At 32.8% G+C, this 13975-nt stretch overlaps 1 protein-coding gene across 1 annotated transcript in view; it reads left to right on the forward strand.

Annotated features, from left to right (window-relative positions):
- The window catches only part of LOC115222509 (F-BAR and double SH3 domains protein 2), a 125828-nt gene that overhangs the window by 92732 nt on the left and 19121 nt on the right, over nt 1–13975 (forward strand). Inside the window, exons 18-19 of the mRNA XM_029792740.2 lie at nt 1672–1874; nt 12918–13035. Coding sequence (XP_029648600.2) covers nt 1672–1874; nt 12918–13035 — 321 coding nt within the window. The remainder of the gene's footprint in view (nt 1–1671; nt 1875–12917; nt 13036–13975) is intronic.

Raw genomic sequence — 13975 nt, forward strand, 5'->3', positions numbered from 1 at the left:
GACAAATAAACTAAAAATAATGTGTATAAAATATAAAGTGAAGATCAAATAAATAATGCTAGTGTTTGATTGGGGGAAAATGACCATCCCCCAAGTATAACAATATCTGTTTCAACACACATCAACACACAATTTCAAATCAAGAATCCTGCAAAACAAATACATAAACATATATATATATATATATATATATATATATATATATATCATCATCATCGTTTAATGTCTGTTTTCCATGCTAGCACAGGTTGGACGGTTCGATCGGGGTCTGGGAAGCCAGGAGGCTGCACCAGGCTCCAGTCTGATCTGGCAGTGTTTCTACAGCTGGATGCCCTTCCTAACGCCAACCACTCCGTGAGTGTAGTGGGTGCTTTTTACGTGCCACTGGCACAGGTGTCAGGGGGAGGCTGGCAACAGCCACAATCTACTGGTGGGTTTTGTGTGCCACCGGCACGGAAGCCAGTCAAGGCGGCGCTGGCATCGACCACGTTCGGATGGTGCTTTTTACATGCCACCTGCACGGGTATCACAACTACAATTTCCATTTGATTTTTTGATGTTGATGTACTTGACTCAATAGGTCTCCTCAAGCACAGTAGGTTGCCCTACAATCCAAGGTAAGCATAGCAGGCCATCCTGTGATCCAAAGCACTTTGGTTGGGTTGGGGCTTCTATGTAAAGCTGGTGCAGGAAACAGCTAGGAACTCACGTTATTTGTCAGGTCTTTGGAGTGACAGCATATCTCCATATATCGTTTGTGAAAAACAAATCTGAAAGAAGGAGCACTTTAAGATGTGGAGCAGTATATATAAAAAATAGGAAAGGCCGGTTTATGGGATTACTGTAGATTTCCTGTCCTTAAAGGGTTTCTCCATATTTTCAAGAGGTCATGGGCCAACAGGTTTTGGGGATCTGACGATACACCATAAAGCTAAACCCTTTATGGACAAGAAACCTAAGGTAATACCATAAGCTGGCCTTCCCCATTTTTAATACAAACACACATTTTTAAAATCAGAACATTACAAAAGTAACTTAAACAAGTGTTTTATGCATGGTACTTATCAAAGTTTGATAAACACCATTCACTTTCTGTTGATTAAAAAGAAATATAACATGAGTATATGATACTTATGTATTGAGTTCTGTTTCTCCTATTTGTTCTAGAGAAGTCACACACAGAAATGTGTGTCTAGTTTTTACTTTGCTCATATATTGTTTACATTGTGGATATTTATTGATGATTGATGACTACAATTTATTTTAGTCATAAAATAATATAAAAAAATATATTTGTATATTACTATTGTATACTTATATAATTGCAAATTTCTGAATGTATGTATTTGTTAAAGGTAAGCAGAAGCCATACAATCTTAAGTAGCAATGAAAGCAATCAGTTTGATTCTCACCCTAAGTTGTCAAGGAAGTTCTCATATTGCCTAACATCTGCATATGAAGCTGACTCATCATAATCATATATTAAATATACTTCCTGAGTTGATTTTTTTTTTTCTATTCTAAATGTATAAAAACATTTGAAACTAAAAAATATTTAGAAAAGAACTAAATAAAAACGAACTTCTTTGAGAAATTTTTAGTTTTAATCTTTCAAACTCTGAGTATTCACAAATGTTAATAAACATATTTATTTTCAAATTTTGCATACAGGTGAAATTTGGGCTAGAGCTCTTTATGATTATGAGGGAAATACAGATGATGAACTATCCTTTACTGAGGGTACATATATTAGAATAATTAGAAAAGATGAAAACGGCATTGATGACGGATTCTGGCAGGGGGAAATTGAAGGAGAGATTGGAGTTTTCCCTTCCCTAGTTGTGGAAGAATTAGTTGAAAATGGTGAACCAGAAGTAAGCAAATTTCTATCATTTTTATTGGAAATATGTGTTTGTGTATGTATGTGTGTGTGTGTGTGTGTGGTGTGTGTGTGTGTCTGTACATATATATATATATATATATATATATATATATATATAAACAAAGTTTATATATATATATATATAACGAAGTTTATATATATAAACAAATATATAAACAAAGTTATTTTATTTCACATGGCTAAAAATATAAGAAAAAAAGAAGTTGAAAAGGCACTGAAAATATTTAAAATATTTTTTATTATTATATTTAAAGATATTACTAGTTTCACATACACTGTGATTTTCAAAAATTTGAAATAGAAAAATGTAGCTTATGTCGCAGCTGTTTTGCCCCTGGCTAGTGTTTGAAGATTATATATATATATTATATATTTATATTTGTGTGTGCGTGCATATATGCATGTGGCTTCAATTGATTTTTTTATTAAAAATCTTCTATCCTGTAGTTGTATTAGTGTTATTGTTTTTTTTCCTTTTCTTTCTTTCTTTTTTTTTTTGCTGTTTTTAATTTTACCTTGCTTAAATAAAATGAAAATTGTTGATATTACCATATACAACCTCTGATGTCTGTGATAAAATGTTGAAACATTAAGATAGCTCTAAGATCAATAATCTTAATAAATGAATTTATACTCTACATTTAAAATATAGCCAGTCTTTTATTGAACTTTGGTCTAAGTTATTGATGGGAAATATGCAATAATAATAATAATGGGTTCAAATTTTGGCACAGGGCCAGCAAGTTTGGTGGTGGGAGTAAGTCAGTTACATTGACCCCATTATTCAACTGGTACTTATTTTACCAACTCTGAAAGGCTAAGTCGGCCTCCATGCAATTTGAACTCAGAATGTAAAGACAGACAAAATGCTACAAAACATTTTCCCCGGCATGCCAACAATTCTGCCAACATCCTAATAATAATAATAATCCTTTCTACTAAAGGCACAAGGCCTGAAATTTTGGGGGAAGGGACGAGTCAATTACATTGATCCCAGTGTTTCACTGGTACTTAATTTATCAACTCCAAAAGGATGAAAGGCAAAGTCAACTTTGGCAGAATTTGAACTCAGAACATAAAGACAGGCAAAATATTGCTAAGCATTTTGCCCATTGTGCTAACAATTCTGCCCACTCACTGCCCTAATGATGATGATAATAATAATAGCAATTAAAACAGATTTTTAACAACTGTTGCTCCAAGTTTGTCATTACCACTTTACAATATGGCTGAAATACTTTTTAGAATTGCAGGCTTATGCTATTGAGAGAAAATTTTCCTGATATTTTATACTAAGTCTTTTGTTTGAAAAAGAGGAAAATTGTTTTACTTCCAACAAACAACGCAAAAAAAAAGCTTACTTTTTTTCTCTGATAAATGACTTGGTCCTATATATCGAGAAAAATTATCATAACAGCAATTGAAATTTGAAAAAAAATACTTTATACTTTAGTTTTATATATATACTAGCAGTATCGCCTGGCATTGCTCAGGTTTGTTTCGACCCTTTAGAATTGGAATTTTTGAAAAGTAAAAATTTTGCATTATGTAGCTTGTTATTCTCTTTAAGTGAACATTTTTCTGGTTGAAATACACCAAAAAATGGCGACACAGCAGTAAAAAAATCGTAAAAAATAGGGCTTTTCATAGAAAAAAAGCACCCTTTTGATGTAAATAATTTTTGGTGTTAACATGGTCTGATTTTAATTTTTTCTTTTACGGAAGAAAGAACAAACTTTCATACTCTCAGTTTTGGTCAACTTGCGCCACAGGGTCTCAGAGGAGACAGTGTTAGTTGAAGGCTACCAAACCTGCCATACACAGACAACTTCAGCTATATATATAGAGATGTGATATGTTCACATTGATTTTGTAATTGTACAACAAAATTCATGCATGCAAAAATATTCTGAAATTAATATCAACTATTCCTTACTGGAGATTTCATTTAGAAAAATATTTTATAAATCTTCTTAGGTTGTTGCTTAATTTCTAGTCAACTTTGATTGAGCAAAGCTATAACTGAAAGTGTTACAACCTCGACTACCCCAACTTTTTAGGGGTATCTAAAATTATCTATAATAATTATTTAATTATTATTTAATGTGTATTCCTTCTTTTAAGAAAATGTAGGTATGATTTGAGATTGTTGTGACTGATATTTCTTCTAAATCAAGTTGCCCCATAAATATAATATTATTTAGCTCAAAAAGGCTCACAGTTTATGGATACTCATATGCAACAGCCATATTTATTTTTTTTTTTTTTTACCATTATTTTAGACATATTTTTCCTTGAAGACTTTTTATCTCTTGGTCCAGTATATCATGAGAAATTCTTCTCATAACAGCAAATGAATATGAACTTAAAAATTTACTTCTGTATTTCATATTGAACATCATCATCATCATCCTTTAATGTCCATTTTCCATACTGGCATGGGTTGGGTGATTTGACTGAAACTGAAGCTGAGTTTCCAATTTGATTTTGGCTTGGTTTCTACAGCTGGATGCCCTTCCTAGTGCCAACCACTTTATAGTGTGTGCTGAGTGCTAGAGGTGGCAAGCTGGAGAGCTGCACCAGGTTCAAGGGTGATTTGGCTTGGTTTCTACAGCTGGATGCCCTTCCTAGTGCCAACCACTTTATAGTGTGTGCTGAGTGCTAGAGGTGGCAAGCTGGAGAGCTGCACCAGGTTCCAGTCTGATTTGGCTTGGTTTCTACAGCTGAATGTCCTTCCTAATGCCAACCAATCCAAGAGTGTAGTGGGTGCATTTTATGTGTCATTGGCACAGATGCCAGTTACAAAACATCAGCATCGACCACAACTTTGATCTCACTTGACTTGACAGGTTTTCTAAAGCACAGTATATTGCCAAAGATCTCGGTTACTTGTCATTGCCTCCGTGAGGCCCAATATTTGAATAGTACTTTTTATATGCCACTTACATAACACTGACATCAGCCATGACTACAGTTTCACTTGGCTTGACAGGTTTTCTCAAGCACAGCATAAACATGTTAATTTAAAAGTATTTATAATTAATGATTTTAATTAAATCCTTTAGAATACTACATAATATTGCTTGCAAAATATTTGCTTTTGCTGCAATATAAACACCATACTCCCAAAAATCAAATTAACTTTCCACAGAATTAAATTGTTAATTTTTATCTTAAAGTTGTCTCCCCTGCCTTTTTTATCAGAATTATCATTAAGGTTAATAACTTTTTCTCTCTGCTCACTTAACAGTGTGTAATAATTTTTGTTAAATTTCTTTGGTTTCTAACTACATTAAGTATATTGATGCACACTTTAGTACTTGCATTTCATGCAGTTGGTGTTTCCATGTATTTGTTGCCTTTGCCATTTTTCTAACATTTTTACCCTCATTTACCATGCAACTTTGGTTGTATGATTGTAATCTCAAATATATGTATACATATAGGCAGTTGTTTGAAGATATATATATATATATTTATTATATATATATATATATATATATATTTATTATTTATTTATTTATATATATCTATTTATTTATATATATATATTATAATAATATTAGGAAATAAATCCAAATTTACAGGGAAAAATCAGATTTAGGATTGAATCCAATTTTATAGTAAAATATAATATAATATTAATTAGAGACAAAACCACTATTATGCAAATCAAACAAAGAAAGACTTAATCCAATACATAAAAAATTTTATATAAATTAAATAAAATTAAGTTATCCACTACAATTGTTTCCTGTCACTTCTAAGGACATTCATCAGGTGGTTTCAAGACCTTCTATTCAATTTTAAATAATGAAGACTTCATTATTTAAAATTGAATAGAAGGTCTTGAAACCACCTGATGAATGTCCTTAGAAGTGACAGGAAACAATTGTAGTGGATAACTTAATTTTATTTAATTTATATAAAATTTTTTATGTATTGGATTAAGTCTTTCTTTGTTTGATTTGCATAATAGTGGTTTTGTCTCTAATTAATATTATATTTATTTATATATATGTTTATGTATGTGTGTGTCTTAATCTTTTGTTATTTTTTTTTTTTCCCTATTATTATTTAATATTATTTCTCTTGTTTGAAGGAAAGTCTTGAAACTTCCGGGTAAGGTTTAAAATTCAAACAAAAGGTCTTTTGGTGCAGCATTGCTTCTTCATTAACATTGCTTTCTTAGTGAATATTAACAAAAAAATATTTATAACAATAACATGTCAGTGAAATATGTTCTATGGAAATTATTTAAAAGCAAGTAACAACAGCAGCTAAATAGCTTTGCAGGTGGTGTGAGATTTAATCAAAGCATGTTTATTTTCATTCTCTTTTCTCTTATTAATTTATTTTTTGTTTTGTTTTTTGTTTTTTTCTTATTCCTGCTTTATTTATTTTGTTCAAAAGTATCATTGCTTAAATAAGAAACAAAATTTGGTTTTTATAATTATTATTTATGCTTTGAGGTATGGGATAAGATCATCTAATAACATTGTTCCAGATCAGATTCTGCATGTAGTGGTGTCACTCACTTCTAACTAAATGGTAGACTTAAACTTTTGCCCAGTTTGACGCCAATCATCTAGACTTTGGGAAACTTTAGTAGACACCATATCATACTGCTGTATTTATTTTGATCCCAGTTTCTGAGTGGAGGATATCTCATTTGTTCCTTTGTTTTTGCTCTTACACAATTTTGTTTTTATTAATTTCTTTTAATTCCTGGAAACATCTCACTTAATATATAGAGCCAATGAAAATGTGAAAGTATAAACATCACTAACTACTGTAAAAAAAAAAGTACGTTCTATAGTAGCATTTTAAAAGAAAGGTAAAATAGTTATTTTAATTTATGAATTTCTTTTTTTATTGTTCATATTTATGTATAGAAATTGAATTTCAAATATCAGACTTGAAAAATTGACTGGATATTGAATAACTAAATGGACTAAAGAGCCTAAATTGAACATCCACAACTGTTGGCAGAAGTTCTACTAATTGAAGAATTTGTCCAATTCATGTAAAAATCCCCTCCCCTATAGAAGAGTGCAACACATTTTAATAGGCTTGTCAATATCTTTTCCTCTTGCTGTTTCCCAATGAAGCTTTCATGCTAAAAGTTTGGTTAAAGAGTCTGATTTGAATATTTTAATATAGTTACACATGTTTTGCATCGGTTTATTTATATACACATATGAGGTAGGGTCCTGTAACAGGTTTCCTAAACTTTAAGTTGGGTGAGGTTGAATGAAACTATTTTAGATAATAATAATAATAATATGTGCGTGTGCATATAAATATATATATATATAAGATTCAGTTGAATTAGGTACTTAAATTGAGGCACCAAGTCAGTCCGGTATAGTACGCACAGCTCCAAGTAAGGTGAATAGAATGTAAATAAATAACAAGGATGTCCAGGCATCAATACATTACAAGCATTTCAAGTGGCTCCATTTTACATCAATTTTAAAGAAAACACTCGACTCAGAAGTAGATGACCATATAGATTTCCAACATAAAGGATAAATCATTTTTAACAAATTTATATCAGTACTAGAAACGTATTTTTAGTGCTCAAAGTTGATTTTTATTGTCCTCTACTTTTCTCACTCCTGCCTTTACATCATAACTCCAGGATCATTTGGTTTGATACTAAAATTAACACCCTCACTCATTACTCTATCTCAGTGTGTCTCTTTTGCAAATATACTTATCTCACATCTTAATCAAAATCATCTTTTATTTCATTAATCACTATTTAATGTCTTAATATTATTTTAATTTGTTTACTGATTAATCATTGGAATGTGTCTATAAAAAGAACATCATTTACAAGGATTTTAGGCAATTATATCCAGAAACACACCTTTCTATTTTATCAACCTTGATATGAACTAAGACGAAGTAGATCTGGACAAAAAAAGACAAAGTTATAACATAAAAGGACAGAACTAAATACCACAAGAGATTTTTGTTTGATGCATCAATTATGTCATCCCCTGTCTCTATATATAAGTGTGAGGCACATGACTCAGTGGTTAGAGCATTGGACTCACAATCATGAGGTAGTGAGTTCAATTCTTGGACCAGGTTGTGTGTTGTGTTCTTGGGCAAGGCACTTTATTTCACAGTGCTCCAGTTCACTCAGCTGTAGAAATGAGTTGTAACATTACTGGTGCCAAGCTGTATTGACCTTTGCCTTTCCTTTGGATAACATTGGTGGCAAGGAGAGGAGAGGCCAGTATGCCTGGGTGGCAGTTGGTCTTCCATAAACAACCTTGCCTGGACCTGTGCCTTGAAGGGTAACTTTTTCGGTGCAATTCCATGGTCATTCATGACCAAAGAGGGTCTTTACCCTATACATATACGTGTGCATCTAGCTGATTTCTGCAATTTCCACCTTCCAAATTTCACTTCCAAGGCTTTGGTCAACCCAAAGCTTAATCTAGAAGGCACCTGCCCAAGATGCCTGCTTAGGGATTGAACCTAAAAAAAAACATATAATTGTAAGGTGAACTTAACTTCTTAAAAACACAGTTGTATCTAGAACCATTCATAGAGTAAATCAAAAGTCAACATGAATCCCAATCAAGTAACAAAGTACATTTTGTTTCATTTTTCTTTTTATATTTTGTTTTCCAGTACACTTTTTTTTTTTACTGTTTTATTTTTGTGCTTTTTCTTCATTTTTATTTTAGACGTTTTTTTTTTCAATTTTTCTCATTTTACATTGTTGAAAAATCAAGCAAATCCTATTTCATTTTGGATGTTTAATTGACTGGTTAAGGTTTCAATGTTAACTGAAAGCAAATTTTCACTGAATTTACTTGGCAGAAATGTTCAGGTTTATGAGTCACCATCAATGTTCACTTGTCTACTTTCTGAATATAGTTTTCTCATCCAGTTCTGTGACTCTGGACTAATTAAATCTGCTGTATATGCTACATCTATTTAGTTTCATGGGCTTTTGCCGAATGTTCAGGAGACAAGACCAGCAGTCAATAATTCTGAAAGAAAATGCTTAGCAACTACACAACTACTATAAACTTTATATTCAAAGTCATAATTCCTATACAATATTTAGTTAATGATCACCAATTATAAGATATATTTTTGTTCTGGCCTTAAATATTATTCAGACTTAGATATTACTCGCAACTAGAACTCAATGGAAGAATCATAAATAATATTTAACTGATCAGTCAATTAATTAGTAGCTCTAAAGGAGAATTTAGAAAAGAAAATGGAAAATATTTCTCATCGTTGTTCAATCAACCTTCTAGAAATAGCAGCAATATCTGTCATATCATACTCTGTCTTAAAAGGGAAGAACACACTAGATAATGTAAACTTAAACAACCTCTAAAGATGACAGAGTGGTCATGGCTGGAATGCCTTTATTCATAGTTCTGCTCATTTAGAATTTGTCTAGAAGTAAACTAAAACACTTGTTTCATGTTCAATTGTGGAGAATCCATGGTTATATTTCTATCCAGAACCTGAAGTTTAAATCTTAATGCATTTAGTCTAAGTATAATTCAGGTCACTGACCAGCTCTTGTTTAGCTCACCAGCAATGTCCTACAAAGCACAAATGGTTTTCCCTTATTATGGTGGAAACAGGCAGGATATCTCCATACAACTGTTTCTTGATGGGATGAGTTCACCAAGATATGTTTAAGACTGCTCTTAACATTCAAGTATAAGTTCTATCTAGCTTAGATTTGGTAAGTATCCAGGCTGTTGCTCTTTATAAAATGACTGCATCTACAGTTGCACAAAAAAAATTCTATTTAAAGAAGAGTAGTGTCACCTAACCCTAAAGATTTTGCCTTTGGGGCATTACTTATAGCAGGAAAAAATAAAGTTGAATACTTTTTAGATGCACCTCATAGATCAATTCACCAGAGACACTGGCGGCTAGCCAAAAGACTTCCTTCAACTGATGCAGGACTGAGCTGGATAATGTCTGTGGATTTAAAATGTCTGAGCAAGCTCAACCAGATGATGATGATAATTCAGGTGCTGTGGATGATACCAAATTCAGAAAATACATGAACACTTTCTGACACCGAGATAATAGATCAAATACTAGAGCAGAGTAAAGCTCAAAACAATATAATACTTTGCAAATGACACAACTAAAACTTGAATGATTATAAATCAACTAACATAATAATAATAATATAATAATAATAATAATAATAATAAGAATAATAATAATAATAATAATAATAATAAAGAGAGTTTCACCAAAGTATGCATAAAAAAATTTACCTTAATTTCAGCTTGATATGCTCTTTTCTCATGGTGAACAAATGACATGGATAGAACTTGGATGATTATAAATCAACTAACATTTATAATAAAAAATAATAGATATCCAGTTGTTTCACCATTGTATCCATAAAAAGGTTTACCATAATTTCAATTTGTGACATTCTCTTTCTCCTGGTGGTTCACTTAACTGGTTTTTAACCCTGAATTCTTTAATCACTAGTCAATAAAGAGAAGCACATAGCCTTACCAAGAAGTATGGTCTCCACAGCCAAATGCATGTCTCATTTTGTAGAAAGAACAAAATCAGTTGGACTGTTATATCCCATAGGCAGTCAGCTGATTTTCTGAAGTTTATGTTTGAAAATGGTAAAAATAGTTACTATCTCAGATTTGCATGATCCAACCTTGCTTCATGCCTGATGTTATGGCTATATATGTGATAGAATGATGATTAAGCAGCTTGTCAGAGTGATAACTAGTGTACATAGTAAACAACTAAGTTTACACAGTAACCATTTGAGCAATCATTCTGTTTAGACTTAGTGAAAATGGTAACTAAATCACAGCATTTGGTCTGTATATATAAATACAATATTTTTATGTGCACGGTTACATATACATGCATTATTGTTACATACATACCTACATATATACATACATATACATATATCATCATCATTATTTCAATATCACCTTTCTGTGCTTGCATGAATCATGCAAAATTTATTGGGTAGATTTTTTTTACATCTGGACACTCATCTTGACATCAATTCTCACCTGTTTCCAAGCAAGATAATATTTCCCATTATGTGACATGTTTACATGGGAGATTGGCAATGAAGAACACTGCTTGTTTCATGGTAATGCTTGATTAAAGCTATTACATGATGTCAAGATAAGGAGATACAAATGCACACACAGACATGTTCAACAGCTTTCTTTCAGTTACTGTCATATATATATATATATATATATATATATTATTTTTAAGTGACTGGAGTTACAAAGTGACTCAAGAGCTAAGAGATTAGTGCATGGTACTTATCAAAACAATGTAACAATGATTTATCCCCCTCTTACTTACACACACACACACACACACACACATATATATATATATATATATATATATATATATATATATATATATATATATATGAGAGGGTACCCAAAAGTAATTGGAAACAGTCTCTGTGGAACAAGCCCATTATAGTTTTGGCTTCCACCACTAGAATCCACTTGATGTGTCCTTCAGGCATCAGTATGTTGACCAGTAGCATCAAGTGTAGCCCTACTGCCACCTGGTGCGTCTTTGCTTTGCAGTGCTTCTCCCATATTTGTCAATTTTTGCGATGTCTGAAATGAAGGAACAGCAGCTAAAACAGTTGTCATGCTTCAGACGGCTTACAAGGATGCTGCCATGTGCAAAATGCAAGTTTATGAATGGTTTTTCACGCTTTAGGAATGGTCACTTGTTACTTGAAGACCAACCTTGTTCAGAGCATCCATCAGCCTCCCAAACAAATGAAAGCATCATGAAAATTCATGAATTGATCTTGGGGGACCATCAATGAATAATTGGTGAACTTGTTTACATGACTGGTGTGTCCTGAAGCTCCTGCCAAAGAATTTTGAGCGAGAAATTGTGAGTGAAAAGAGTTGCAGCAAAATTTGTGCCTCATTTGCTCACGGAAGATCAAAAGCAGTCACAACTGAATGTGTGTCTTGAACTGAAACAACAGTTGGAAATTGATCTGGACCTGTTTTTCTAAAGTCAACACTGGTGATGAAAGTTGGTGCTACGGAATTTGCAGATGTTGAAGAAGTGAAGAAAAAAACAAAGGAGGCATTAAAAGGCATCGCTTTGCAAGAGTTCCAGCCATTATTTCAAACAGTGGAAAACACATCTGGAAAACACATCTGGACTGATGCATTGCTTCAAATGGAGAATACTTTGAAGGCAATAAAAGTATGAACATGTAAAACTAAAGGAATAAAATAATATTGCAAAATTCCAGTTTCTTTTGGGTACCTCCTCATATATATATATATATATATACACACACACACACATACTTACATATGTGCATATATTTACATCCACGTATACATACTTGTATACATGAAAACATACATACATGTACACCTACTCTATCCACATTACAAGTTCAGGTTTATACCTGTAATTTTGAGGCACTGGAATATGTAGTTCACTGCCTAAATACCAGTTGTGAGAAATTAGGCTTCTCAAGCCAGAAAGGGGAAAACTGATTTGAAGACTACAGATCCAATCCATCACTGGAACTGTAAAAATTCTGTAAAACTTTCCAAAAGCTTATCATTTAAGTATATATGAGCATGTCTAGACATTCAACTATATGCATGAGAATATATACACAAAACATAAATCTGCACATGCACTGACTCCGAATACTGCACACATACATACATGCAAAAATACCCTGTTGAGGTTGTTGAAATTTCAATGAAGGAGTCTTGGATCTTGGTTTGAAACTGGCTTTTTCTTTATTGGCAAGAAATCGTGAAATAAAACTGAATAATGACATACATGTATATAAAGAGGGAGAAAAATGATTATTACATTGGTCAATCATCATCATAGGTTTTAACATCCATTTTACCATACTTGCATGGGTCGGTATGAATTTAAAAATTTCAAATGAAATGTAATATTAATTTATACTTTTTGTTTTTATCTTTTAAAGCAGGATTTGCTGACTCCTGTAAAAGGCGGTCCCCCAGATTTTGCCCCACCTCCTCCAGTTATGGTCACATTACCAACACCAGATAGATTAACACCACCTTCATTATCAAATGGCCAAGGTAAATAAATTTCTTCTTGTCAATTCAGGGTTATTACAGGTATGCGTCTGCTATACTTTAAAAGCCTTTTAACTCATTCGAATTTCAATTTGTAAGAATTTCTTCCACAGCAAAAGCTACTAAGTGTTCTAGATCACCATGATCACCATGACCGACCAGGCTATCAGATGTTGTTACACATCGCTGGTCACAAAGCGATTCGCATTATTTTAGCCTTCAAATGATGCCACCCTGCTGGTTAAGCAAGCAGGCCAACAGAAGAAAGAGTGAGAGAAAGTTGTGGCAAAAGAGTACAGCAGGGATCGCCACCACCACCCCCACTGCCAGAGCCTCGTGGAGCTTTAGATGTTTTTGCTCAATAAACACTCACAACGCCCAGTCTGGGAATCGAAACTGCAATCCATCGACCGTGAGTCTGCTGCCCTAACCACTGGGCCACTGCATCTCCAAGTGTTCTAGATAGCCAGCTTTTTGTATTTTTGTCCCGAACTATTTTAAAATTCAATAAGTCTAATACACAATCATTTTCTAAAATAAAAATTTATATTATATATTTCATCAGCCCCTTATGGTTTCTATGGCTGGATGCCCTTCCTAATGCCAACCACTTAACAGAGAGTGTTAGGTGCCTTTTACATGTCACCAGCGCAGGTGCATTTATACAGTACCAGCAATGCTTTTTATGTGGTACCAGCTCCCAAAAGGACAAGCCTGTATGTATGGAAGACAGTGGTTTTACTTAACTTGACATGTCTTTTCAAGTACAGTCAATACATACCCCATAACAATATTCTTTTTCTTCTTTCTTTCCTTTTCTTCCTTGTTTTCTTCCTACACTTTGACTCTAAACCATTGGTTCTCTAAAATTTTTTGTGGACTTTTTATTGTGCTATTGATTTTTCTGTTCTGTTGGACTCACCATTGTGTTGTGGCTGACTTA

Source organism: Octopus sinensis, linkage group LG20 (assembly GCF_006345805.1).
Source record: "Octopus sinensis linkage group LG20, ASM634580v1, whole genome shotgun sequence".
Classification (NCBI taxonomy): Eukaryota; Metazoa; Mollusca; class Cephalopoda; order Octopoda; family Octopodidae; genus Octopus; species Octopus sinensis.